This window comes from Lissotriton helveticus, chromosome 2_1 (genome assembly GCF_964261635.1).
Source record: "Lissotriton helveticus chromosome 2_1, aLisHel1.1, whole genome shotgun sequence".
Lineage (NCBI taxonomy): Eukaryota > Metazoa > Chordata > Amphibia > Caudata > Salamandridae > Lissotriton > Lissotriton helveticus.
Window position 1 is genome coordinate 264063598 of NC_136059.1, and position 24744 is coordinate 264088341.

At 41.5% G+C, this 24744-nt stretch overlaps 1 protein-coding gene across 1 annotated transcript in view; it reads right to left on the minus strand.

Moving 5' to 3' along the window:
• Positions 1–24744, minus strand: part of MYO5B (myosin VB) — a 1014515-nt gene that overhangs the window by 459410 nt on the left and 530361 nt on the right. Inside the window, exon 7 of the mRNA XM_078674793.1 lies at positions 20671–20752. Coding sequence (XP_078530919.1) covers positions 20671–20752 — 82 coding nt within the window. The remainder of the gene's footprint in view (positions 1–20670; positions 20753–24744) is intronic.

A 24744-nucleotide genomic window follows, 5' to 3' on the forward strand; every position in this document is an offset into this window, starting at 1 on the left:
CTCTCAGCTAATGGGATTGGCTGTTTAGAAGTATTCTGCAACCTCCACTCAACTGCTTGCAATGAACTTAATGAGGGACTTCTTTACAACAATCGACCTTTCTGCCCACGCCTTCTGGCTTCCTGTCTCGCTTTTATGTGGTAGCACTGTGTTAGCACATTAAACTCAGACTACTGGTTTTGCCAATGCTTGTTCAATTTCAGGTTGGGAATATTAGCTCTTTTATTGACTTTTGGGCTGTAATATGACACACACTATGATAATACTATTCTCCTCAAATATTAGTTAAATAATTTTGAGGACAAATTTAAGAAGTGGTCTTAATATGCACAACCTAGAAACACGTGCAGATTTCGCAGCCAAAATGTGTTTTGCCATTCAGTAAATCTACTATCTACGTCATCAGGGTATAGTATTGAGATGTGTAGGCAGTGCTTACTTTGAGCCGGTGGTTTCTGGTTTTTCTGGTGCTCAGCACCGGCACTTAATTGTAGACACAGATATTCAATTGTCTACACAGGCACTTATGACAGCGAAACAACAATTGTTCTTTAATTCAGTACGCATTAAAAACAACTAATATCTGCCGCCCAAGCTATTGCTATAGCTTTGGGGGCTAGGAGTAGGCTGCATTCTTATAAATTGTTGTGTGCTGGCTAGTTGTAGTTGTGTAGACACTGCCATTGGCAACGACGGCAATGGATGGTGCAGGCTGCAGAGGCCTTCGGATAAAGTGGAACTTTTCCACTTTATCCGAAGTGAACACGGTCGGGTCCTACGAGGAGACCTTTTACTTTGGAACCTACTCTAACCATTCAGACGAAATATACGCCCTGACAAAGTTCAGTTTCCTTGAATGAAACGCGTTGGCTGAGGCTTGTTGCACAAATCGGTTGGAATACCAAATGAAGAACCTTTTTCAAAAAAAGAAAATGACCAATCCTTGTTACTGAAACAGACTACTGGTGCACCGCTCCACTTGTTCCTAATACTTACCCATATATAGACTTCTGAGGTTACAGATAGGCATTGGTGAGATGCAAGTGGTGACACATGAAATCTTTAGAGTGTTGTAGTTTACGTTGGAATCTAGTGATATGTTTTCTGTTTCTTTTATTCTTGAATATAGGATCTTTTTAAATATTAATACAATAAACTAGATACGATTTTTTGGGATTGTACTTCTGATTTCAAGATGTGAGTAGAACAGAGTCTATAGGGAATCGGCATTGTTTTCTGGGTGTCAGCTGCTATTAAATTTTAATTCGTTAACGAGGTGTAGGACTTAGTTAGAAGAGTTTTTGATTCTCCTCCAAATCCATATCTATTTTTGTCTCAGCTATATCGTAAACTTATTTTCTAAGTAATTCCTTTTGTTTTTTTCTCCTTTACTATGTCATGATTACTGTGTCACGGGGGTGGTCATTAATATATGATTAGTGGTGTCTGGTGGCCTATAATCTGAATTTACTACCATATTTTCAAATTCTTATGTCTTATTGGGGGTCCAGCGTGTGTGGATAAAAGTGGGCTTTCTGTTTTCACCTAAAAACTAATCATCACAGGGATACATTTTGGTTATGTCAATATGACTGAAGTGTGTTACTAAAGATGGTTGTAATTTGTTTTTGTAGCCCTGATGAAGACGAAACACGTGTTGGCTATGAAACCTGCTGAAATTTGTTTGGGTGCATGTGAAGATTGCAAATAAAGCAAAAAAAAGATTAACATCAATTAGTAGTGGACTTTTGAATTGTGACAATAGTCGGTGTTTAGGAGACTTCTGAATATTTAAGAGCCGTCATGAAAAGACAGCAAACTATCATGCTAACATTTCGTCATGAGTACATAAAATGAGGCAAAACGGTGAAAAGGGAGTGTTTTGTGTTCATCAAGATCCAAGCAAACATTGCCTATTATGAGCCACCCGAATGACTGGTTTGCCACGTGCGGGTCTGCAATGATCCACAAAAGAGACCTTTACAAAGAGAGACAAAAGAGCGCTCATTGGTCACGTGGTCTTTGCATTGACTTCTGTTCTTCATCCTACCTCATTGTGCCTGGTCCTTACACAGATGTTCCAACAACTCGCTTTCTACTAGGAAGGTACAAACACTGCCCTCTTTGACTCCCCTTAGCTAAACGTTTTGAATTTTGCATTATAAATCGGAACAAGTTTTATTCTTTTTTTACAAATAATATGCACACAGATATAAGAAATTGATCTCATCTTATTTTTATTATCCAAAGTCATGAAACTGGGAAGAAAATATTGTTGGCTATAACCTCAGCACAACAAACTAAGGTGAATACGGTTTGAGACATGACAAGTGATAAAAGTTGTTGACAACTGATAAAGAGCTTGTACAGCGTGAAACAAGTTTGTTGCAACATTATCGATAGCAATTTGTCGTATGTGATTAATTCGGTTAGCTGTGGTATACCCAGGCATTTGTTTATCTATTTAGCAATTTTGTATACAGCACCGAAGTGGTAACAGAGCCCTATTCAGCTTTTCTTGAAACATGCCTGATGTAAGTCCAAGTATCATTACTGAACAATAAAGGTGTGAGTAGGGTAAATACAAATATAGTGTACATTTAAAGGTTCACAGGAATAACAAGTGCACATCATGACTTGGTCAGGTCAAAAAATAAGTTTGATGGCGGGGAGTAGAGGTGTTGAATGAATAACAATAACTTATTTTTATATGCAGCCCTTCTACAGCACGTGCTGCAAATAAAATATGTTACTGTTACCCACTCATGGTACTCAATTCATCAACCTTTGAGAGGATGGAAGGCTGAGTCAGACTCGTGAGCTGCCAAACACCATTTTGTTACACAAACAAAGTTAGTCATTGAGCATTCACTCCTGCTAAGTAGTAGTTTTTAAGGTCTAAACACAGGGAGCACTTCATCTACAAGCCTGTTTGAGATATTGTACTGTGTTGACTGAAGCAATTTCAAGTAGGAGGCTGATAGAGCTTCTTAGTAAGAAATGACCCATGGATACAGGCAGTTTATTAGACAGCATAAACTCCAATTTAGACTCCAGTTTAATAAAATAAACTTAAGCCAAATACTTTGTCTCCAAACAACATTACGAAAGATGAAGATCTGAAGGCATTCACACCCTTTTAAAATAATATGTAAGGAGACTATATATGGATTTGGTTACTTGTAACACCCACCGGTTTTTATACTTAACTTAGAAAAATGTGCGTTACCACTTTCAAAAATATTGATTTGATCCCTAGAAGTGTGGCTAAGGGGAGGGTCATTAAGAAGCAGTCACACTCCCAGTCAGTAACATCGAGCAAGGGTTTAAATTTGTATAGTCCTCTTTCTTCTCAACCTGTGGCCATGAAAACATCTACTCCGCATCCTACAATGATCCTGTTTCTCCCGCAATACACCAGGATCAGACCGGATGGGCCACCAGCTTTAAGAGCCTGATCTAGTATCTGTATTGACCTAGTAACCCCCTAGTCCACATACCCTGCTGGGTAACTAGCAGAAGAACCACAATTACAGCCCAACTTGAACTCAATTTGCCATTTACGTACCTTGGCAAAAACTATGACTATTTTACTTTCCTCATTTTACCATAATTCGGCATTATGATGACTATCATATTATTTGTTTCACATGGATACTATAATCAATTCTAAAATGTAAGGTACAGCAAACTGTCAAAATTTCCTCTCCTTACATTTTTGTCTATCTTTTGTCCTCGCTTTTATTAATAACAATTTCCTTTTCACGTTTTCACCTCCTGTACCCCACACTGTTAGCAGTGAAACAATGGGTACTGTGACACCAGAAAATCTATGCTTTATTTTAATTTAATGTTTAGTACTGACATCTAATTACCGCTTATTTACAGCCTTGAAAAAGGCCAACGTTATCAAGCATTAAAGGGGGAAACACTTGTCAGCTGTTACATGTCTATTTAAATGGAGAACTGTTTGCCTGTTTAACACTAACGTTCATATTCGGATCAATAAAACAAACACGAATCACAGAATTCCAACTCTTAGTCTTTCCTCACCCTCAGCTGAATTAGGGTTGTTGACTATACAACGTTTCTGCCCTATTTATTACAAATAGCAACATGACTCAATGAGTTGAATGCTGTGAGTTGCTTATCTCTGTTATTTTTTATTTAATGCACATTTATATAGTGCGAACTCGACCCAAAGGTATTAGAGCGCTTTACATGAGCACCGGTCAAGTTACACATTCAGGCACGCGGAGATTAAGTGATTTTCCCAGAATCACAGGATGTGGACACGACCCCGAGGCTTGAACCTTGGTTTCCAGCACCAAAGTCGGCAGTCTAGCCGACGGACCACATACTCTCCCCAGGGTTTGAATCCCAGCAAGATGAGCCTCGCCATCCAACCTTTGAAGGTCATAAAACAGAGCATCATTAAAATGGGTAACAGCAACTCCTGCTTTTTAAAGTGCAATATATAAAAAAAAAAGCTGCTATTATTATATAACACGTATTCCAGTATTTGTGGAGAGTGAATGTATCTCTGCAAATGGGGTAGAGCTAAAATATGGTGTTTGACCACAAGGAGAGTTCTTCACTACTTTGCAAATGGCCATAACCATCCCCACTATTTTGAACACCCAAATTCCCGCTCCTTATCATAAATATAAGAGCACAACAAATCCTCCATGCCTGCGGTTTTTACCCACTTTCATGTTCCATTTGCCGGGTGAAAATGTTTGCGATTCCGATTCTATGAATCGTACGGAGGCTGTATCAGCTATTAAACTGATAAGAACAGATACTACATTTGGCACCCTCAGGTATTAGTGCGTGTTACAAATCTATATTATATTTCATCTTAGCCAAAAGGCTCAGAATTGACCCGATTCTATGAATCAGGATCTGCCTTCATGACCACCACAGGACGTATTGCGTGTAACACTAAAACGGAAATGCACAACTTTTTTGTGAATTGGGCCCCTAGCCTCTATATTTATTTCCTTTTACTCAGGAATGTTATGTTATGTTATGGTAACTGTTATTTCTATAGCGCATAATCACCAGCAGGTCTCTTAGCACTTAGAGAGAGTGGCCCAGACCACCGACAGTCACCAGAACACGCGTGGCAGATGATTAGACTATGTCAAAGGAGAAAAAGCAAAATTTCATGATAAATCATCTCCACCTTGAATGGAGAATCAACAGTCTGCCTTTCAGGGTGTGAAAAAATGCCTGTAGGATTCACTGGTGTTCTAAACTGCACTCTCTAGTGCCAAGATATAGGCTCTAATGATTTAAAAGAACAGTTCTTCCATTAGGACAGGTAAGTAGCGCTACCCAACTTGTGCATCTGCACTCAGTGCCAAAGAGGCAGGAGAGTGTGAAACACTCAAACACTCACATATTCAGTAGTACGCATATGGAAAGCATTCTTTTCACATGGAAGTACATTTTTCAAAGAAATCTTTAAAAAAAACTAACTATACATGTCTGCAATACTTGTCCTTAGTCGAGCAGATTGCCCACCATGTGAATAAGTAGAAAGTTAAAGCACTATGTATTAACATCTACTATATAATTAGCCGTCCATACATATGACCGACATTTTTGAGAATGCTCTGAAAATCATTTAATCCAATCACAAGCAGAATCCTGCAATGCGCAGTTGTTAAAATGTGCCGACCTGTGTTTATACAGTGTTCTTTTGAATTAAAATGAGGAAAAACGGGGCGTGGCTTACGCGCCGGCGTGTGATGGCGCTGCCTTCGTGAGCTCCGTGACGACGCGGGAATCCTGACTGTTTTCCTGGTGTTTTTCCTGCACACGGAGACCGGCAAAAGACTTTCCTACACGGCGGAACATGGTCCCCATGTATTGCGAGCAGCAGCGGCGCCCGTAATTGCCGCTTTCATATCTTTTCACCGCTGCTTCTTTTTCACTCACTACGGGACGCGGGCGGCCGCCATTTTGTGCCGCCGCGCTCGCGTCCCGTTTTCTGGCATATCTAACGCCGTATCAGCTCGTCTGCTGCTACCAAAGCTCATGTTGTGACAAGGTATGTGCAAAGTTCTGCGCACCATGCTACCATTGCTTTTTCTTGACCGTTGGAGCCAGAGTTCTCCTCAGCACCTTTACTTCTACTAACAATACTTCTCAGCGACCATTTTGTGGTGCTCTTTGCGCAATGCTCCATACCTTCCTTTCCTATGCTATTAATCCTTCGTGGAACACCAAATAATTCCCTTGGGTCCCATATTCCATGGACGCTCTGCTGTTAATTTCCTACCATATTCCTGGATGGTTTTTTGGCTACGCATAACATTGATTTTTGCTACTTCTCGACGCCTGTCATGTAGGTTTGAGGTATTGCTTCTCTAGTGCTACTTGCCACCTCTTCCAAGACCTCTTTTTTCCAGTACTTCTTATACCTCTACATATAGGGTCTCAACACTTTTACTATTGCGGTGTGGCCTCCATTCCTGCGGTCCTCTTAGTTTGCCCCTCTGTTGGCATCATGTCTCAGAACGCAGGCCATGCGAGATCGTCTGTCACTGGTACCACACCGAAACGCCTTAAGAATGACCCTCCATCTCCAATTCGCTCCTCTCAGAACCCTGTGCTGGATTCCATTTTAGAAGAGGTTCGTGGCCTACAACCTTTCATGGTGGCAACTAATGAGAAGCTCAAGCAGATAGAAGACAGATGGGTCGTCATGGAAAATAAAGTCCTGCAACTAGAACAACGCATTAGTGACGTCCAGGATGTCTCTACAAAAATTCCTATTCTTGAAAAGGAGATACAGCAGTTGAAACTTCATACAGAGGACCTTGAAAATCGTAACAGGCGGAATAACCTCCGTATTTATGGTGTTCCGGAGTCCCTTGGGGATGGGGATATGGTGTCCTTCACCCGCAAATTCCTCTACGAACTTTTGGAACTCCAACCAGAATCTACCCCTCTAAACATACAGCGTGCTCATCGTTTGGGACGTCCGACGTCTAACCCGACCAAACCCAGAGGAATTATCCTGCTTTTTCTGGAATTCACTGAGTTGATGACTGTTCTTAAAGCTGCAAGAGCAAAACGTCGCCTCGTTTGGTCGGGCCACACCATCTTCATAGCCCAGGATTTATCGAATGCTACGAATGCACGTCGCAAGGAGTTCCTCAATCTGCGTCCACGTATGAGGGAATTAAGCATTCAATATGGAATCCTACATCCTTGTCTCTGCAAAATAACCCACAATGGTCGTTCTCGTACCTTTGATGATCCACAGAAGCTTCGAGAGTATCTACTAACCGTCTCCTCTTCCACGATGGACACTAATGACTGAAAATAACTCTTTTCTATTTCCTGCATTCACTTTTCTTCTGTTTTGACGACTGTTGTGGCCTTGTCCCGGTCTCTTTCTTGTCATTATTTGCTTCGACTTTTCATCTTGTTCATTATATCCTATCTATATTCCCGCGTTTTCCTCGCTCTGTAGGGTAGGCGCCCGCGTTGGCGTCTCCATGCTCCTACTATCTAGGTATTCTCTTTTTTCTCAGATCTGGCGTCTTTGCCTTGATCTGTTTCTTATCTATTTCCTCCTTTTTATTTCCTTTCTTTTTCTTCTTCTTTTCACAGGCCATTCATGTTTATCTCTTGCTCATTTATGTTCCGTTCTCTTCTTTGTGTCACTTCTTTCCTTTCTTATTGATAACTCCAGTATTCCTCATTGTTCCTCCTCGCTTTTCCTAATGACCGTGATGCTTCCTTGTCTATTGTTTCTCTATATTTACCCGATTTGTATTGCCTTTGTTTATATTTCGTATTTGATTCTCATTTCTAACATGTTTGTCTCCAATGTCTCTCCTTATAGCTCCTTACCTGCAGTGTATTGGACCCAGTTGTTACCCTCCTCCCTTGCCTTCCATCATGTGTAACTTTGTAACATGGAATGTTCGTGGTCTCGGCAACCCTGTTAAACGTCAAAAGGTATTGTCCCATTTATCCAAGTTAAATGCTCAGGTTGCTTTTCTCCAAGAAACGCATTGTACAGATGTCGAATCGTTGAAACTTAAGAGGGCATGGGTGGGTCAAGTTGTATTTTCTCCTGCTGTTGATAAAAAGGAGGTGTTGCTATATTATTTCGTAAAGGTTTGGTTGTCCAAATTCTATCTTCTCAATCGGATGTTGAAGGTCGTTGGGTTATGTCAAATGTGACTATACAAAACAAAACTATGGTGCTCCTTAATATTTATGGTCCTGTCCGACCAGACCCTAAATTTTGGACTGATGTCAAAATCCTCATTTCCTCCATTGACTGCCCTAACATTGTCTTAGCTGGCGACCTTAACCAATGGTTAGACCCCTTTTCAGATAGATTATCCTCCTCCAAATTCCAACCTGATAAGACACACAAATCCTTCCAATCAGCCATTGCTTCACGTCCCCTCTTCGATGTGTGGAAAACATGTAATCCAAACTTACTCGAATATACATTCTACTCTAATGTTCACCACACCAGGTCCAGAATTGACTATATTCTAGTCAGCAAATCCCTTCTCCCTGCGATTCAGAAATCTGAAATTGGTTCTATTTTTCTTTCGGATCATGCACCTGTTTATGCCACTTTTGACCTGGCCCAAACCTCCTCCTCTTTCAATCGTTGGAAATGTAACACTTTCCTTCTCTCCGATTCTGTATTTATATCTAAAGTTAAAGATTTCATCTCTGAATACTTCTCCCTCAATTTACCCCAAGACACGTCAGTTTCAAATAATTGGGATGCTTTTAAAGCGGCTTTACGAGGTTTTACAATCTCTTATGTATCTAGGAAAAAGAAACTCAACCGTGACAAATACACCACCCAACTTTCCAACATTAAGACCCTAGAACACTCTTACTTCTCGTCAAAGAATCCTGACGCTCTCCTCCAACTTATCAAAGCCAAATCTGAACTCAATCAAATTGCCACAGTTGAAGCTTGCAACACCCTCTTGAAGGTTAAATCTAAATTTCATGGGGGTCAGAATAAAGCGGGGAAAATGCTAGCAAACTATCTCAAAATTAAATCTGAGCGAAAATCAATTGGCTCTATTCTCAATGAAGTAACCAATACAATGGTTTCCTCTGATGAGGATATTGCACAAGTCTTTCATAACTACTATAAACTCCTGTATACTGATGATACGCACCCTGATGATGATGACCTCTCCCGTTTCTTCAAAGACCTTCCTCCTCCCCCATCTCTCCCTACCGAATTCCATCAACTAGAGTCTGAAATTACCCCTCAGGAAATTCTCAAGGCAATTACCTCCCTCAAGAAAGCGAAAGCCCCTGGTCCAGATGGTCTCCCAATTGAATTTTACGCCAACATGCATTCTATTTTTGTCCCCCATCTTTTACAACTTTTTAACTCCTTTATTGCAAATGCTAAAGCATCTGGCTCATTTTTGGACGCCCTAATAATCATAATCCCCAAACCTGACAAAGACCACTCCCTGTGTAAAAACTATCGTCCCATCTCCCTTATTAATTATGATTGTAAAATTTTTGCCAAAATTTTAGCGGCCCGCCTCGACTCCCTTATTCCTCTACTAATCTCAACCGATCAAGTTGGCTTTGTGAAAGGTAGACTTGCAGCTGACAATGCCCGTGTTTTTGCCAATATTATTTCCCACAGTAAACAATTCAAAGCCCCTCTAGCTGCCCTATCCCTAGACGCTGAGAAAGCGTTTGACCGAATTAATTGGAAATTCATGTTTAAAGCATTACAATGGTTTGGGTTTGGCCCCCACTTCATTTCCTTAGTTAAACTACTATATTCTGCTCCCCGTGCTAGTGTTTTTGTTAATAATCAATTCTCAAAATTTTTCCCCTTATCCAGAGGGACAAGACAAGGCTGTCCTCTTTCCCCTTTACTCTTTATTCTTTGTCTTGAACCCTTCCTCATTAAAATCCGCTCTAACCCCCTAATTCAGGGGTTCAAACGGTCATCGATTGAGACAAAAATTTCGGCTTATGCCGATGATGTCCTGGTCTACATGGCTAATCCTGTTTCTTCCCTTCCTCCATTTTTAGAAGAAGTCCGCTTATACTCCTCTGTTTCTGGTTATAAGCTTAATCTCTCTAAAACGGAGGTCCTACCCCTCAACTCATCCTGTTACCAATACATGTTTGCATCGACTGAGTTTGCATGGTGTCCATCCAAGATCAAATACCTGGGTATTTGGTTCTCCTCTACCTTGCGTGACACACTCAAACTGACCTTTACCTCCCTTACTCAAAAAATTCAATCGCTCCTTCAATTATGGTCTCCTCTTTTCCTTTCCTGGTGGGGTCGTTTAGACACCATCAAAATGATGATTTCACCACATATTTTATACACTGTATCCATGCTCCCTGTGAAAATCCCTAAATTGTTTTTCAATCGGCTGAACTCCATCTGCTCCAAATTTCTGTGGAATAATAAAAGACCTCGTATTGCCTTACATAAACTTACACGCCCAAAATCTGAAGGTGGGGTCCGCTTTCCTGATTTCCAATCGTACCATTCTGCCTTTTTAATAAAACAAGCCTTCTCATTGGCGTTCGATTTCAATGATACCCCTCTACCCAGATGGATTGCTGTCGAAAGGTCCTTGTTAAAGGATTTTTCTTTCCAACAATCCCTTTTCATGTCAAATTGTTCATTCTTGACTATACACCCTGTACTGAAATACTCACATATTCTACTGCACAATATATTCTCGAAAGATTCGTCCCCCCTACAAACTTTTCTTTCCTCTAGCGTATGGTATAACAAATATCTTAAGTACAAGGGTAAATCTTTCTATTTCAAGTATTGGAAAGAAAAGGATATTATATTTGTGTACCAATTTTTTTCTGAATCATCCATTATTCCATTTGATGTAATGCAAACTATGTTTGATTTACCTGCACATTTTCGCAAAGAATTTGACATTATTACTTCTGCCATTTTCTCTCACCTATCTACCCTTCCTACTTTTGATCTCATTCCTTCCCTTACTCCTTCCACTCCTTTATATCCTATGTTTACTCAACAAATACCCAAAGCTGCTCTAATTTATAAACTGTTATTAGAGAATGTTGGCCTTAGGCCTAAAACTGTTACTGAAATTGTTTGGGAAACTGATTTATCTTTCTCGTTACCTGTTGATGTTTGGGATCGCTTATGGTCTAAACTGTTTAAGACTTCGATTTCAGCTCGTATTACTCAGTCACTTTTTTTTCTTTACCATAGAGCTCTTATTACCCCTGTAAGCATAACAAAATTCTCCCCTTCCTCCTCACCCCTTTGTTGGTCCTGTTCCTCTCACCCAGGCACTCTCAAACACCTTTTATTTGATTGCCCATCTGTTCTTACTTTTTGGAACGCAGTTTGGAAATATTGCATGCGTATTTTTCATTTCTCTGAACCATTTTCATCGTTGCATATTTTTTTAGGTTCCCTATCAGATGCTTTGGACTTACATTCGTATAACGCTAAATTGTTTGATCTTCTCATTGCGACTGCTTTCAAAGTAATTTTGTCTTGCTGGAAGGATAACTCTAAATTGTCTGTGCATACATGGTGGAACTTTGTATGTGATGAGCACAGAATTGCAATTGCTTCTTCCTCTTCTGTCGCCTTAAAAATTAAATCTGATCTTACCTGGCTTCCTTTCTCTACCTTCTTATCCTCTTATCCCCCTACCTAACCTTTCCCTCCTTTTTCTCTCTCTTCCTCTTTTTCTCTTTTCTTATCTTTCTTTCTCTCTACTATTTTCTTCCATTTCATATTTTATCTGAACCTTTTTTCATCTCCACTTTTCTTTCATGATTATCTCATATTGGTTCTGTTCTATGTCATGCTGTTATATTTTGCTGTACTATTTTTCTTAAACAAAATAAAAACCTTATTAAACTGAAAAAAAAATGAGGAAAAACACTCAATTTACATCCGGATTTTTACAATCCTAAATTTATCAGGGTTTATGATGCATGGCCTTGGGTTATGAAGGTTATTCTATCCTAAAATGTTTTGGGGTACATAAGTTAATTACATTTATTATACAACAACCGATATGTTGGATTGCTATCGTAAAGTCAGGGTATATTATACAAAGTTAAAGACAAAATGGTTTGCTATCACAATGTACAAATTATGACACCTGCCTCAAATAGTTTAGACTTTCCATACACAATTCTTTTAATGTAATTGTTGATTGCTTTTATTAATGATGGTGAATAATGTGTCGTTTTATAGCTTTACTACCTGTTTTTAATTAAATAAACAATATATAAAAAATGGCTTTGCGAAACAATGAAATAAGACAAGATAGGTTTTAGTCTTCAGCCTAGCTCTCTAATCCTTTCGTAATGCATAGGGGCTGGAAGTAACTGCAAAAAGTGATGAATCTCCAAACAGGCTGTTTTCCATTTTTAGTGCTCTGAGCAGGGTAGAATTTAGACACAGTGAAAAGGAAGAGAGGGGAATGTTCAGTGGCGTCTCCTACACTAAGGCAGAGGAGCGTTGCCCTACTGCTTCTCGAGGTGGAAAAAAAGGAAAAATAAAATGATAACTCCAAGTTATCACTTTATTTTTCCTGCTGCGGAGTCTAGGCGGGCAGGGCTGGGAAGTTCTGCTCTGCTCTCAGAGCAGGGGGAGGAGTGGTGGGCACTATGTAAGTGCCCATGAATGCTCATTTTGTATGTTCCCCTTTAGGCTGCAGTACAGCCTGCATGGAGAGCATGCCCCCAGCCTCCCATTCTCTGGCTGAGCGCCGATCCACGGCACTCAGACCAATCTCAACGCTGTGTTGCGACATTGTGATTGGCTATCGGGAGGCTAGGAGCCTAGTGCTTCCTGCTTCCTTTGCAGAGAAGAAGCCAGGGAGAGGATGCAGGAGAGGAGGGCCTGGAAGAGGTAGGGTTGAGGAGTGGCGGGCCGGAGAAATGAAGAGTGGCACACAGAGAAAAGAGGGGAAATTGTAATTAGGTACTGACACATAGGAAAAGAGGAAGGATGAGAATGAGTATCAAGCAGAGAATACTCCTCTGAGCTGAGCCAAGATGTGATTGACAAAGTGTCAAGTTGACGAAAGAAAGAAGCTGCTAAAAAAAGTAAATTGCTGAAAGTTGCGGATCCAAAGCAGACTCCAAGGCCTCGATTGTAAGTGCCTGGTTAAATTATGGCACACGTGCAAAGCCTTGTTCACAAGGATGTAGCAACTGAATGCATGTCTTTGCAAAGCGTACATTTACCATGCATGCCTTTTCCACTCTGTCTTTACAACAAAGATGTCTTTACCATAAATGCCTTTAGCACACATAGTAAGTATATATATATTTTTTTAAATAATGTATTTTTTAAAGGTGCGAGCTAAAACCCCACTATATAAATATATGTTTTTAATTTGCTCCTAAATATCTATTACCTTTACACACCCTTAAACCCTAAAATTTCCCTTACTTTCCTTTACCACTACCCACCCCAAACCTTAAAATGATCCTTAGCTCCCTTATTCACTACCCAAACATAAACGCTGAAGTTACCCATACCTCCCTTTACCCACCCCTAAACCCTAAATGTAACCTTACCTCCCTTTACCACTACTCAACCCCAAACCCTAAAATTACCATTACCACCCTTTACCACACCTCACACCTAAACCCTAAAATTGCCCTTTACTTCCTTAACCACTACCCACCCAACCCTAAAATTACCCTTAGCTTCCTTTACTACTATCCACCCCAAACTCTAAAATTATCCTTGACTCCCTTTAGCACTAACCACCGCAAACTCTAAAATTACACTTAGCTCCCATTTTCACTACCCAAATTAAAACCTAAAGTTACCCTTACTTCCCTTTACCACTCTCCACCCCTAAACCCTATCTATCAATCAATCAGGATTTATAAAGCGCAGCAAATCACCTGTGAGGGTCTCAAAGTGCAGGAGTTGCTAGCTGCTTTGTGGTGCTCTGTTCTAACAACCATGTCTTGAGTCTTTTTCTGAATTCGCGAACCGACAAGTGTTCCTGAGGTGCAGGGGAAGGTTGTTCCAGGGTTTGGACGCAAGGTGAGAGAATGTGCAATCTCTGCTGTTGAATTAACGTATCCGGGAGAAGTCTGCGCAGAAAAGGGAGGCGAATCGCAGGTGTCTGGATGGTTGGTTTAAGGTTATTCGTTTGTTGAGGTGTGCTGGTCCTTCGCTGTGCAGAGCTTTGTATGCGTAGTTCAGAATCTTGAACTGGCATCTCTTCTGGATCAGGAGCCAGCTTAGCTTCTTGAGGTATGGGGTGAAATGAGTCCAAGTGGGGAGGTCAAGGATGAGCCTTGCTGCTCCGTTTTGAACAGGCTGTAGTCTCTTCAGGAGGCGTGTAGTGATTTCTACGTAAAGAGTGTTACCGTATTCCAGCCTGCTGGTGAAGTGGGCTTGAGTGATGTTCATTCTGGTGTCAATTGGGAGCCACCTGAATTTCTTACGGCACATGCATAGAGTGTGGAAGCAGGCAGAAGAGACTGTGTTTATCTGTTTCTACATAGATAACGAGATGTCCAAGATGATGCTGAGGTTGCGGGTGTGGACTGTCATTGCGGGGGAAGGGATGAGTTCAGCAGGCCATCAAGTGTCATTCCATGGCTAAGTGCTGTTCCCAAAGATGAGGACTTCTTGTCTTGTCTGAGTTGAGCTCAAGACAGTGTTCCTTCATCCGGTCGGCGACATTCATCATATATCTGTGGAAGTTGGTTCTGGTGGTGGAGAGGTCTTGTGACAGCAAGAGGGTGAGCTGGGTGCCATCAGCACAGGAGATGATGTTGAGTCTGCGTGATCTGATGGTATTGGCCAGGGGCTACTGAACTTATTGAAGAGGGTGGGGCTGAGGGACAATCCTTGTGGAATGACACAGATGGTCTCCTTGGGTTCTGAGGTGAATGGTTGGACCCTACATTTATCCATACTTCCCTATACCACCACCCAGCCCTAAACCCTAAAATTAATCTTACCATCCGTTACTATTGCCCACCCCAAAACAATAAAAATACCCTGACCTTTTTCCTTACAACTATCCAGCCCTAAACTCTAAATGTACCCGTAACTCCCTCTACCACTAGCCGCACCTAAAATGTTTTGTTTTTTAATTACAAAATATTATGTTTTTTATTTTTTTTTAAAGTACTTACATTTGTGGTAAAGGCATGTGCAGTAAAGGTACAAATACTTACCGCCGTGGTACTTACCTGCAGGGATAAACGCATTTTGTTGTAAAGACATCATTGCAAGGGCTGTTTGCCGTCACAATTATGAGGGAGTCAGAGTTTTGTGACACGTCTGAGTTTTCCCCAGGTAGAATTTAGCAATTCAAACCTATGGATATTTACTGGGATAAAAGGCCCAGCAAATACTGGAACATGCAGATTTTCGTGCACAAAGCACCAAAATCCACATGCTATTAATCAATACATCCATAGGGAAACGTGTGATATTTGTCATTTATTGCATTGGTTAAAATTCGAACCCCAGAGTAGTGGTATATAAAGGGTCTGATAAACAACCCCTGTTGTCTAAGGCTCTCACAATACGGGCCTTCGTATGTTAGAGACCACCGATCTGTTAGGCTGCTGCGCTGTCAGACTGCGCTGTCAGGCTGCGCTGCCAGACTTAAAACTGGACATTTTATTGGACCTTAAAGATCCTTCAGTATATTCACGCACTTGTACACAACACTGGGCATGCTGAGGTACATGTTATGTTTTATTGGCCTTTATCTGTGAAACGCAAAGTAAAGTGCTGAAATGAATCCTACGAATTTGCCTAGTTCTGAACAGTGCTTTAAGTAGAAATAGAAAAGTGTAGGTACTCACTACCACAGTGTACCTGCATTCTGCTGAGAAGTGCTAGCATTCTTTCATTAAAGGTATAACACTCCTTCTGAGAAGTGCAGGGACTCTCCCTTTCAAATTAAAAACGTGAAGGTACTCAGTACATGACAGGACCTGCCCACTTAAAGCACTGGTTCTAAAATAAACCGAGCTGACACTTAAACATTCATTTCAAGTGTACCCAGAATTGAACCATTTTGCAACCCTCCGGTTTCGCCAGGATCCTCTGAGAGGAAAGGAGACATCCCCACCCTCTTCACTAGTGCTGATCCTGAGCCTTCAGAGGCCTCCTGATGCCACTGGGACCCCTATGCCACCGTTGCATCAGCCCCAGACCTCCAGTTTTTCAATGCATAGTGGGTCTCCAAATAGGTCCACAGTAAGGGATTCACTAGTAATGAGAGAACCACAAATCCGGGTGTGTTATTTGTGTCAATGGTAAGATGGCCTGGAAATGAACAGAACAACGAGGTATTATCGAGAGATGGGCCCTTGTTTACTAGTTTCTTATTCACAACTCATGTACATTGATTGTCTTCCACAGTCTGCATCTAGATCAGTGGTACTCTTATTGTGTTGCCTCTGTACCATACTCAACCAATAATTAGTGTCAAGACTTCTGATCTGCTGGTCACACTTCCAATTATCAATATATTTGTTTATATACAGGAGCATGTGTAGTATACTATTTTTCTAATCTATATATATATAAAAACGAATTTATGTCTGTCTGTCAGTCTGTCTGTTTGTCCTTTATGCATTACTACACCATTCATCCGATCGCCAGGAAATTTTGGGAAGTTGTTGAGTACACTCCCGCGAAAGTTTCTGGTATAATGTTTTTTTAAATATCGGCCCCCCAGGGCCCTCATAATCTTTCGAATACTGATATACGCACAAGACGGAAAAACAAAAAATTGTGTATCCACAAGCACTCAAATAAATAAATAGAATTAAAACAGCATTCATCCGATCGCCAGGAAACTTTGGGAAGTTGTTGAGTACACTCCCGCGAAGGTTTCTGGCATAAATTTTTTTTAAATATCGGCCCCCCCAGGGCCCTCATAATCTTTCAAAAACTGATGTACGCACAAGACGGAAAAACAAAAAATAATGTATCCACAAGCACTCGAATAAATAAATAGAATTAAAACAGCATTCATCCGATCGCCAGGAAACTTTGGGAAGTTGTTGAGTACTCTTGCACGAAGGTTTCTGTCATAAATTCTTTTTAAATATCAACCCCCCAGGGCCCTCATAATCTTTCGAATACTGATATACGCACAAGACGGAAAAATAAAAAATTGTGTATCCACAAGCACTCGAATAAATAAATAGAATTAAAACAGCATTCATCCGATCGCCAGGAAACTTTGGGAAGTTGTTGAGTACACTCCCGCGAAGGTTTCTGGCATATATTTTTTTAAATATCGGCCCCCCAGGGCCCTCATAATCTTTCGAACACTGATGAACGCACAAGACGGAAAAACAAAAAATCGTGTATCCACAAGCACTCGAATAAATAAATAGAATTAAAACAGTATTCATCCGATCGCCATGAAACTTTGGGAAGTTGTTGAGTACACTCCCGTGAAGGTTTCTGGCATAAATATTTTTTAAATATCGGCCCCCCCCAGGGCCCTCCTAATCTTTCAAATACTGATGTATGCACAAGACGGAAAAACAAAAAATTGTGTATCCACAAGCACTCTAATAAATAAATAGAATTAAAACAGCATTCATCCGATCGCCAGGAAACTTTGGGAAGTTGTTGAGTACACTCCCCCGAAGGTTTCTGGCATAAAATCTTTTTAAATATCAGCCCCCCAGGGCCCTCATAATCTTTTGAATACTGATGTACGCACCAGACGGAAAAACTAAAAATTGTGTATCCACAAGCACTCGAATAAATTAATAGAATTAAAACGACACTTTGAAATGTTTTTCTATATTAAAATGAATAAGTTTCAATAAAAATTACACAATGTAAATTGAATGTTATCATAACGAGTTTCCTTGAATTTCCTTTCTTCGGAGATCGCAGCAACGCGCGACGGGTTAGTTAGTCCTCCATGAAAAGGGATTTGATTAAAAAGTAGGAAATATGGGGTAAGATCAAGGTAACATGACAAAATCAATGCCAGTGAGTACATATGGCCTCTTCATCCAAACGAGAAGGGTGTGAATGCCAGACTCAGGGTCTTATTCAGAGAGTGGCTTATTAAGAGGTTGTCGGTCCTTACGAAAGGTTATACAATTTTGCATCAGTTTTAGGTTATGAAAAATGATTAAACTAGTTGCTAGGAAATGTTTCCCATCTTTTAACTTTTGAAATTTTGAGCAAAATTGTTACTCAGGAACTTTTTCAATAGCCAGATAAAAATACCACAAAATCGATTTGCCCCATGTGTCCTCTTGTAAAGCATAATGGAAAATTACAGTGACAGTTTGCTCTGTTGCTTACTGCACCTGCTGTACATGTGATGGGAAATCCTACATTATTCAGTATTTGATGTACAGTGCTCCACTGCCTTTGGGCTAGGTACGCGTGATACAATACTGCATTACACACACATAACATGCATATTTGATCATGTGGAAAATGCTATAAGGCCCATAGCCCAAACAATGCATTATTTATACTCCCTCCTGAACACAGAGCAAAGCACTGGGGAAGGGTTTAGCCTCCATCCAACTTACAGGCCAGAGGTGCAGGCAAGGGTATGGGATAATAACATATCTACCAGCTAACATCAAAGTGGTAATGGCACATGAATGCATGAATGCACACGTTCGGTCACCATCTCCCCTTGCTTCTCTGAAAATTCAGCTGAGGGCCCTGCTCACAGATATTGACTGCATTCCAGGGAATCTGACTGGCGTTCCCACTCTCATCAGACAATAAATTAGGTAATCTAATATAGTAAATAGATGGGGTGAGAAGATTAGCAAGAATTCTATTTATAAAATTAAGGAATCTTCTTTTATTGGCATTGCAACTAAGACTCTACATTTGTAACATGAATTGTAATAACAAAAATAGCAGAGCGCTGAACAGGATCCATGACACGCATAAAGTCAACAAGTGATAAGAAAAGTAACTGCTTTGTAGATAGTTAATCCATTGTTATGTGATGTTCTTTGAAGAGGTTGTCAACAACCCTTTCCTGAATTAGAGCAGTGTTAGGGTGGTCCTGATGGAGACAGGGATATTGTTGCAGATTCTGAGTGCCCCAGATGTTAAAGGCCTGGTGCCTTGTTTTAAAAAAAATGTTTTATACTTTTTAGTCTACTTGCTTATGGTGTTCTGGCTGTGGTTGTGATGAAATTGAAAACCACCTGAGGTGGTGAACGTGTCTACTAGATAAGCAGGGGTGCGTGCCCCGATGGCTTGGCAAATGATGAACCTGGTTTTGAAGATGGGGAGAGCAGCCAGGGGACTTAGAAATTGAGGTAATAAGGTGATAAGACAAGATACAAATGTTAGTACATTTCTTTTAAACAGTTTATTAACGCAAAGAAAACAAATTCACTTATTTGAAGTCCACAAATGGTTTAATACTGTATCACAGACCCAAATTAGATTCATGATATATTTTTCCTATATGCAAGTTTTAAGCAGGTCAGCTTCTGTACCTAAAATCAACGGAGGTTCTACTCCAACATTCTAATGTTTGTCTTCCTGTTCAACCTTTTAATTTATAGCAATCTATCCATGTTTTAGGCCCAAGTTACAACTCTGGGTCAGTGCCTATAACAATCAGTGTAGCCCTCGGTAGCGGGCTGTAATGCTATATTAGAACATTGAAATGTTGAAACCTCCATTGAAGATAAGAAAGGGGGTCTGGGCCAATTATCGGTGCTATAGACATTCTGTTCCAATATTCAGTTGTTTTTCTTTTTGCTTTTCCCTGCATATTTTAGATCATTCTACACTCATTGAGTGTAAAATGTTCTAATAGCTTTATAGCCCTATGACCCTGAACTGTAAAAGCTGTAAAGGGCACTCTCTCTCTACTTACCACTCAGGAGGGTCTTTAACAACCATTTTAGCCCACAGCAGTGAACCATAATGCTATAATAGTAGACAATGGTTGATAAATCACAGCGTAGTCCAACCCACAGGATTAATGTAAAAACATGAGCTTCTAGTGCAAACTCTTCTAAAGGGATTCTAGATCATGGCTTTTCTTCTTGTGCATCTATTACCCTCTTAACCACTTCCAAGAGTTCATGGGCAGCTTCACAGCGTGAGAATACCTGCTCTCCCCCATGAGTAACCTGCCAGCTGGCTGAAAACCAAATATAGAACTCAAGTCTAGATAATCTTGGAAAACAGCTCCCACAGTCCTCAGGTTGGGCAGTACATGATAGCCAAGTGGTGCAGTGGACTCAAACTCCTGGACACTGCCACCACTGCACCTGCTGAACTATGGACACCTACGTCACAGGGACCTCCATTCACAGGGCAATCCTTTCTTTCCCAATGACCTGCAATCCTGTTCGCTGCTGGGTAAAGTGGTACAGATTGGACAATATACAGATTGGGAAATAATAGAATCCTGCAACAATTCAATAGTGCATCTCTTTTATTAGCAGCAAACCTAGTCACCTTCTTTCTTTCTTAATGTTGTCTAGGTCAGCTAAGGTATGTGTGAACCCTGACACCTTGCCTCACAGCACAGGCCTAAGGTAAGTGAGAAACTAGATCTTAGCCCATGGAAATCATCAGACCTTTCTTTAAGTGCACACTTTTACATAAACAAGCTAACTTTTTCTGTACATGGTACTTACTGAGGGACAGGTCTTTGAACTCTGGAAGGTTGGCAGAGGCACACAGTTGGTAGAAAATGTGATAGTTCCTTTCCTCTTCTGCCTGAAACATAAACAGGTCGACAGCCCACAAATTAGAAACCGGAATTGAGACACTTCCAAACAATGACACATTACAAAACCTTACTTATGAAGATTACAGAAGTTTTTCTACTTAGATGTTCTCCACTTCACTTCATTTGTGCCCAAAGAAATGTGTTGACTTTACTTATACAACTCAACAATGTACATCTACAGCAACTGGCTACTGCACGCTTTGAATCATCTCCACTAGAACTGATCGGGGTCCGGTCATCAGAGTATGGGTGTGACAAAGATCGACTGCACCCCTAGTGTGAGAACATCTGTGGCAGCACAGAGGCAGAAGATACAGCCAAGGCACCAACAGCATTCACAAAATACACCTCAATAAAGAAAATACAATTACAGTGATGTGATTCGCAAGGGTCGGATGATGGGCGAGGACATGAAGACAGACCGCAGCTAGACGTACTACTGGTGTGCGAGTGATGCAGCAATGGTATGAACACCACATGGTTGGGTTCTGATACAGTTTCTATACATTGATTCTTGCACAGGGTAGAGGGTAGCGATGAAGAGATATATCAATACAATATATGACTCCCTGATAACCCATTACTTAAATCAAATACTGATAGTGATTTCTTATTGGTTTTATTGGTGCGGAGTATCAGAATCCTGTTCAGGGGCCACAGGGCCCGCAGGGGCTGATGGACACAACCATGTTGGTTGAGGCCTTTAACTCCTGATATCCCGGGTCCCAACCTATTATTGATCCAGAGCAACTAAGCCAAGTGCCCCTTCTGCACTTGATTCTTAGGTGTAACTGTGGACGAGAAGTCAAAGGCCCCCTCGGGTGAGTGAGGGTGGAGTATACATACAGATTAGTGAACATGACTCTTAACTCATAGTGCACTCAATATTGTCTATAAATCAATGTACAGTCAAATAGTTGCTTTTATATGAAAAAGAGTTATTTTATTTCTAACTCTACAAATTCAAAGAAATAACGACATTCGTAAGCAAAAAGCAAAATGGTACCCTGGGTCCTCCATGTAATGTACCATTGCAGGCACACTTGCACTCAGTGTACATTCACAGCACACATATTGTCCACTACTGTTATCTCCATGTATTATGCCACCCCAGGCACCCATGCATCCACGTACATGTGTACACATACACAATCACTCTGCGCACAGTGATCTTTACTGTATCCTTTCTATATTGTGTCATGGTCTGCTATGTGCAAAGACACATACTTCAAGCACACACACTCACCATGTGCAAGATGCACAACACTTCCCCTTCATGTAGTGTACTTCTTGAAAGCACACATACACCCAGCACATGCTTTCATTGCGCACACACTGCACAGCACAACATCTCTCTTGCAATGTATTCCTCGAAGGCATGCATACACTCAGTAAATGCATAAAAAATGCTTGTACTTTTGTACCACTTTGTTCGCCATAAGTTGGCAGGGTATGCTCAGACGTGAGTCCCTTGCTCACTTCGCCACTGGATTCAAGCAAGCCGTGCTGAAGACGGCTGTAATGCCAGAAACCGGTCCTCGGAAGCTTGTTTCCGGTCCAGGGAAGGCATGGCTTGGCAGTTCGGGCTGGACTGTTCCCATGAGGCACAGGGTCAGACTGATTTGCAAATGGCCATGTTTGAACTGGGGTGGCAGAGTGGGCTAAAGAATGGTGATGGATTAAACCCAGATCTGTTGACTGGGTGTGAGTGTTTGATTGGTTCAGATGCTCCGTCCATCACCACCCCCTTTTGTACCACTTTGTTCGCCATAAGTTCTCCTTCAGGAGGAAGCTCAAGACCTGGCTGTTCGAGCAGTAGCGGCACCCCCCCCCCTCCCAGCGCCTTGAGACCCTACGGGTGAGTAGTGCGCTCTACAAATGACCTGATTGATTGATTGAAGTTGGCAGGGTATACTCAGACGTGAGTACCTTGCTCACTTTGCCACTGGATTCAAGCAAGCCGTGCTGAAGACGGCTGTAATGCCAGAAACCGGTCCTCGGAAGCTTGTTTCCGGTCCAGGGAAGGCATGGCTTGGCAGTTCGGGCTGGACTGTTCCCATGAGGCACAGGGTCAGACTGATTTGCATATGGCCATGTTTGAACTGGGGTGGCAGAGTGGGCTAAAGAACGGTGATGGATGAAACCCAGATCTGTCGATAGGGTGTGAGTGTTTGATTGGTTCAGATGCTCCGCCCATCACCACCCCCTTTTGTACCACTTTGTTCGCCATAAGTTGGCAGGGTATGCTCAGACGTGAGTCCCTTGCTCACTTTGCCACTGGATTCAAGTAAGCCGTGCTGAAGACGGCTGTAATGCCAGAAACCGGTCCTCGGAAGCTTGTTCCCGGTCCAGGGAAGGCATGGCTTGGCAGTTCGGGCTGGACTGTTCCCATGAGGCACAGGGTCAGACTGATTTGCATATGGCCATGTTTGAACTGGGGTGGCAGAGTGGGCTAAAGAACGGTGATGGATTAAACCCAGATCTGTTGACTGGGTGTGAGTGTTTGATTGGTTCAGATGCTCCGTCCATCACCACCCCCTTTTGTACCACCTTACTCCTGGTGAAGGCAGTAACCTTTCAACACTATGAGGATAGCGCTTTGAGTGCCCCTCCCAGTCCCACAAGACCATAATCGACGAGACAGACCTATGTCATTATGCACATTTATGGTCTGTGTTTGCCTATGTCAACAAAAATCAGCATTTGGGATCCAGACAACACTACCATTGGGCACTCAGGATAGGGGTGCATGTCCATTACTATGGAGAGGACTTTTCCGTCCCAACACTGATCTTCCAAGTTTTGTCTGGTAGTAACAAATATGATGGACCTGGGGCTCTGTTAGGCCCCACTCCACCACCCTCTCTTTTCTCTGTACTTTCATTGTGTTTGGGTATCTAAGCTGAAAGATGTTAAAGATACCATTGCAAAACAAAAATCATCAGCTTATTTCTCACATTCAAAAAATCTGCATAAATTAGAAGTGAAACTGGCACACACATCAACACCTAAAACAATATAGAAGGGAACTTTGAGGTTGCAATTCTATATATATCTTTTACTTGCTACAGTCTTGCTTTATCAGGTTGCTTCAAGAATGGTAGAGGGTTGGGATGGAGTAAGCCTTCATACACTCACTCATATTCAAATATAGACTTATAAAGAAATAAATACGTTCAGTACTAGAATCTAACCCACTATACACTACTCAATTTCTGATCACCCTTGACACACTTTATCAAAAAATATCTTGCAGCTTCTGACTGGATAAACAGGAATACCTTCGTACCCATACCTTTGTGTTTAAAATTGTCCTTGACAGAGGGTTGGCATATTGGAAGGTTGAGATGGAGGTACGCAAACCTTGCTGATTCCTAAGATCTATGGAAAAGGACTGGCTAGAGATCAGTGTGTTTAAAAGAAATATCAGGCGCCAAAGTCAATGGGTTGCAGGGGGCAGTTGTGGGAACCTCTGATGTCCTTATCCATTCCTGGGTTTAATTGTTGTCAGTGTCTTCTTACCCATGGATTTTGGCGCCTGAGGAGTACTGTGACTTTAACTCTCCTTCCACTCACATTTACTGGATGCTCGAATTTCTAGATTTATATTAGTTTTTAATAAGTTGTACAGGTAACATCTTCTTTTTATCCTTAGGCCAAGAGCAAACAAGGACAGGATCCACTGTCAGAGAAATGTGATCTCTTTTTAGGGCTCGCCTGCTGATGCGCTTCAGCGCATAGCTGGCGAAGCTCTATAGGGGCTTATCCAGTGTTTATCCACTGGCGATTCCACTGGCGATTCCTTCAAGTGCATGTGCTTTTTAGGTCATTGCGCTTGCGCAAGCCCTAAAAAGCGCGTGCACAATGCCACCAGCCGCCTGCCTGCCTGCCTCGCATTACCACATCAAAGGCAGCCCTCCGAGCGCATTTCTCACCCCCTAATTATTCACGGCCGGCCGGCAGGCACTTCAAAGGCTGC